At 60.5% G+C, this 4,651-nt stretch overlaps 1 protein-coding gene across 2 annotated transcripts in view; it reads left to right on the top strand.

Annotated features, from left to right (window-relative positions):
* AXIN1 (axin 1) overlaps nucleotides 1-4,651 on the top strand; it is a 74,343-nt gene that overhangs the window by 47,603 nt on the left and 22,089 nt on the right. For both annotated transcript variants that reach the window (XM_006146342.3, XM_006146343.3), the window contains exons 5-6: nucleotides 1,983-2,485; nucleotides 2,962-3,132. In XM_006146342.3, the coding sequence (XP_006146404.1) occupies nucleotides 1,983-2,485; nucleotides 2,962-3,132 (674 nt within the window). The remainder of the gene's footprint in view (nucleotides 1-1,982; nucleotides 2,486-2,961; nucleotides 3,133-4,651) is intronic.

The raw sequence follows: 4,651 nt of genomic DNA, 5'->3' as shown, positions 1-4,651 counted from the left end.
CCTTGGCAGAGCTGCTGTGGCTGGAGTGTTCCTTCTTGCACCCTCTGGGCTGTGGAGTGTTGGCTGGGGGATTTCGTGATTTAAGGCAATCATGCTGTCGTTGGCAGGCCTTGCTGTTGCTGTTGAAGAGTGTGTACCTGTGCTAGAGTGCACGTCCCCTCCCCTGGCGGGTGGTCACACCGCAGTCTCTTCTCTGTTCTCCTCCCGGGATTTCGGGGCTGTGCACACGCACCTGGCATTTTCTCCAGACTGCCAGGTTTATGACAGTGACTCTGAACTGGCTATGCACGTTCTTGATAGTACTTTTTAAAAAGTGGTAACTTCAGATTTTTAAAATAAAGAATTTTCATTATAATATTTGGGAATTACAAACACAGAGAATGAAAACCATGCTGAGGGGCCAGCAAGTGGCATGGTGAAGGGTGCTGGGCTCCCACATGGCTGACCGTAGTCAAGTCTCGTACTTCTCACCCTCCTGCCCCGCTCCCTCGCTCTTGTACCTCTCTGGTCAAAATTAAAATAAATAAAGTTAAATAAAATAACTCTTTTTAAAAAAAGTTTAGAAAAGAAAACCATGCAGAACAATTCCAAACCTTGCAGTTGAGGTCGTCGAGGAAGACGGAATCTCTGCCAGGTTGCCCTGCAGGTCTGGAGCCCCTTCACTGCTGCCATGTGCTACGAGGTGGCCGAGACTCCCGGCACTTCCTAGCCTCTGGTGGTGCGGCAGTACCCAGTACCACAGGCGGAGCTCAGGGACGCCCAACTGCCGACCAGGGCTGCTCCGCCTCCCTCTGCACGGGGCAGCCAGCCGCAAGCAGCTGGGATGGGTGGGAGTGGCATCACAGCAGGAGGTCCCTCCAGGGTCTCTTTCCCGTTGTCTCTCATGGGAGAAACAAGTGGATTAGCTTTAAGAATAAAAGAGGACCAGCAGTTGGCGTAATGGTCGTGTCGCTGGACTCCCATGTAGTCGACCGCGGTTTGAGTCCTGGACCCGGCGGCTTCAACTCACGCTTGGGCACGTGTGCGTGCGTGCCCAAGATCCCAAGGGGAGAATGGAGGAGAAGGCCATCCCTCTGGGGGATGATTTCTCGCTTTCTGTCTCTCTGTCTTTCTGGCGAGCGCACGCACCCTATAGCAAAAACCTCTCGTCCACCATATGCGAAGTCGCCGGCGGGGGGGGGGGGGGAGCCTAAAAATATTCTTAAAAAGAAAAAAAGAATAAAAGCCCCTTCAGTCTGGGAAGACTGAATTGCTCCTAGACCCGGCTCTGCCAGGTGGCTTTGGGCTCGACACCAGGGGGCGCCTTCCATCTGCCTGTCCCTGTGCCGCCTCTTGGGTGCCGTTTCCCACACTAGGAAATTGTGTACGCCTATGCAAGTTGCTATAGAGCCTTGGCATCTGTGAGAAATCCAGTGGTAAACTTCTGGAGGTTTCTTCATGTTAAAATCCAGGGGTAGCCAGGCGCCCGCCTCGCCTCTCTGTTAACCCTAGGTGAACCCGGTGCGCTCACTCACGGGTCCAGTTAGCTCAGGTGAGCAGGAGCTATGAGGTCGGGGGGCGTGTTTGTGTCTGCAGACCGAGCGTGGCCTCTGCTGGCTCTCAGAGAATGGGATGGGATCGCTCAGGGATTGTGCAGGATAAGCACAGGGCGACCCCCTTTCTGGAGGGAAAGTGCGTTCTGGCGGTAAAATTAAGGGAGGAAGGACTCGGCTGAGAGGAGACAAGTCCCTACTGAGGACCAGGAGAAAACCAGTCCCTACAGGCATCCCCTACGCCACGACAGGTCACGAAGTGTGGCAGCTGAGTCCAGGGGGTTCCTTCATGGCATCTGGGCCCGTCCCCGCTGCAGCCAAGCCTAGCAGGCCGGGGGGCAGCTGGGCTCGCTTGGGCCGGACGGCGCAGGGAGCTCCCATATGGAGGCTCAGAGACAGCCCTGCTCCCTGTGTCAGAGGGTGAGGTGATGCTGCTCCTCGCACCCACAGGAAGAAGAAGGCGAGGATGGGGACCTGTCTCCTTGTCCTCCGGGAGTGAGTCACAAGCTGCCTCCCGCCCCGACCTGGCACCCCTTCCCGCCCCGCTACGGGGACATGGGCTGTGCTGGGCTGCGGGACTCGCACGAGGAGGACCCTGAGGCCATCCTGGATGAGCACGTGCAGCGTGTGCTGAGGACGCCCGGCCGCCAGTCCCCTGACAGCGGGCACATGGCCAAGGGGGCGGCAGTGCTGGGCGGCCCGACCTCTGGGCACAGCAAGCACACGCCCAGGTCAGGGCCAAGGCTGGAGGCGGCTGGCCTGCACCACCACAGGCACGTCCACCACCACGTCCACCACAGCACGGCCAGGCCCAAGGAGCAGGTGGAGGCTGAGGCTGCCCGCAGGGTCCAGGGCAGCTTCCCGTGGGGCCCCGAACTGTACGGCCACGCGGCCAAGCCCCGCAGCTACCCAGAGAGCATGGGTGCCGGTGCTGGTGACAGTCTGACCCACAGGTGAGTGCAATGCCCAGCCCGGGCTTGGGCAGTCGGAGCTGGGTGGGCAGGCGTGGTGAGGCCATGTCCCATGTGGGGAAGCTGATGGGGCAGGACTCGGGCATGGGTCTCCTCTGCTGCCCTGGGGGCCCCAGGTAGGGGTCAGGGGCCCAGGTGAGGAGGGGCAGCTGGGCCCTGGCATGGCGGCCTGAGGGGGAGGTGCCCTGGCCACAGCTCCAGCCTCGTGACCCCGTGCCCGAGGTACTGTCTGGGATCCAGGGTCAGCTGTCCAGTCTGTTGGAAGAGAGGTAGACTGCGGCGACCGGACGGTTGGAGCAGGCTGCTTGCAGTGCTGCAGCTGTGGGAGGGCGGTGCAGAGGCTGCTCTGATGCGTCCGGCCTCAGGCCCCGGGTCCAGGCTGCCGAGGCCCTCCCAGGTGGCACAGGGCACAGGTGATGGCCCAGGGGCGGGGGTGACTTCAGGTCTTGGTCTCGCAGCGGGAAGGCAGGCTTACCTTCCAGGAGGGGCGCCAAGAAGGCCGACTCGGGGAAGAGTGGCAGTGTGGAGGCCCCCGGGCCCTCGGAGGACGCAGAGAGGAACCAGAAGATCATGCAGTGGATCATCGAGGGCGAGAAGGAGATCAGCAGGCACAGGAGGGCTGGCCACGGGTAGGACACCGCCGCGTGTGTGCCGGCCCCGGGCCTGTTTGCTGCCGTGCCGTGAGCCTTGGGTGGCAGGGCTGGATTTCATGTGGCCTCTGCCTGGGCACGTGGTCCCTGACACAGCCCAGTGTTGACAGCAGTGCACCGTGGCGCAGCCCCACCCTCCGCAGGCGCTGGCTGCCCCCGCCAGCCGGAGGGCTCGGGTTGGGGCAGACGCAGCGTTCTCCGAGGCTATTTTGTTCTGGCGACGCTTCTGCTCGAGGGTGACCTTGGTCACCTGGCCGTGAGACGCTGTCTGTCTCGGCCTTGGGTGCCCTGGGCCTGGGTGTGGCCAGCCCTCTCACTGCCCCCCACGGTGGCTCCTGGGCTCACCCCTCGCCATGGCCAGAGGCAGTTCAGTTCGGAGTGGCGTCGAGGGCGGGCAGTGGCCTGTGTCCTCAGACCTCCTGACCCCAGCTGCGGCCCAGCATTGCTCAGGGTAGCCAGGTGCTCTGGGCCTGCCTGTGAGGCGTGAGCCCTGTGGGTGCCCGTCCCCTCTATGTCCCATCCACCTCGGTCCAACAGGGACAGCTCTTCACCTCCTCTTCCCTCGAGGCTTTCCATGGGAGCGCTTCTCCCAGGGACGCATGCCTGCCACTGCCCGGGCTTGGGAGGCTCCAGCTGGGCAAGGCCGGGGCGGTTGCAGGGCTGGAGGGGCCAGAAGGGAGGGGCTCGGTCTGGCGCTGTGGGGCCCTGACCTCTTCCCAGGATCCCTCTTCTGGAGCTCTCTCATCTCAGCTCCTGGTGCCAACCTCCCTTTCTGAAGCCGAGAGACGGACATCTCCCTCGGGTCCCTCCCGGTGGTTGAGCGATGGATGTCACAGAAGCAAAAGCGCATTCTCGACACCAAGCCGGGGGAGGCCAAGGCCAGGGAAGGCCCGTGTTCAGGGCTGTGCAGTCAGGTCCCGTGTTCCCAGATGTTGGGGTCAGGGTTCTGCCGGTGTACAGGAGTGCTGTGCCCACGTGACACTGGGGCTTGTATCTCTTCTCTGAGTTTTCCGTACACACCAAACTAGCTTCTAGTTTTCAACATGTTTATTTTAATAATTTTTATTATTATTATTTTATTTATTATTATTATTTGCTGTAGGACACATATGCTCACCAGAGAGAGAGTGAGAAAGCAAGCTGCTGAGTCCAGGACTTGAACTGTGCTTGGCCCTGTGGGAGTCCAGTGCCTTAACCACCACGCCGCCTGCCAGTCCCATATTTTAATATTAGAAAAGTTAAGGGGTGGGACCACCAGTTAGCATAATGGCTATGTCTCTGGACTCCCATGTAGTTGACCGCAGTTTGTGTCCCGGACCCGGTGGCTTAAAACTCACACTGGGCGCGTGTGCGTGTGTGCCCAAGATCCCAAGAGGAGATCGGAGGAGAAGGGATCGTGGTGTGGCCATTCCCCCTGGGGGGTGATTTCTCGCGTTCTGTCTCTCTGTCTCTGTCTGTCTGGCGAGCGCACGCGCCCTATAGCAAAAACCTCTCCAAA

This window comes from Tupaia chinensis, unplaced genomic scaffold (assembly GCF_000334495.1).
Source record: "Tupaia chinensis unplaced genomic scaffold, TupChi_1.0 Scaffold000178_1, whole genome shotgun sequence".
Taxonomy (NCBI): Eukaryota; Metazoa; Chordata; class Mammalia; order Scandentia; family Tupaiidae; genus Tupaia; species Tupaia belangeri.
Note: the sequence above shows the minus strand (reverse complement) of the source record. Positions and strands in the feature narration are given on the sequence as shown.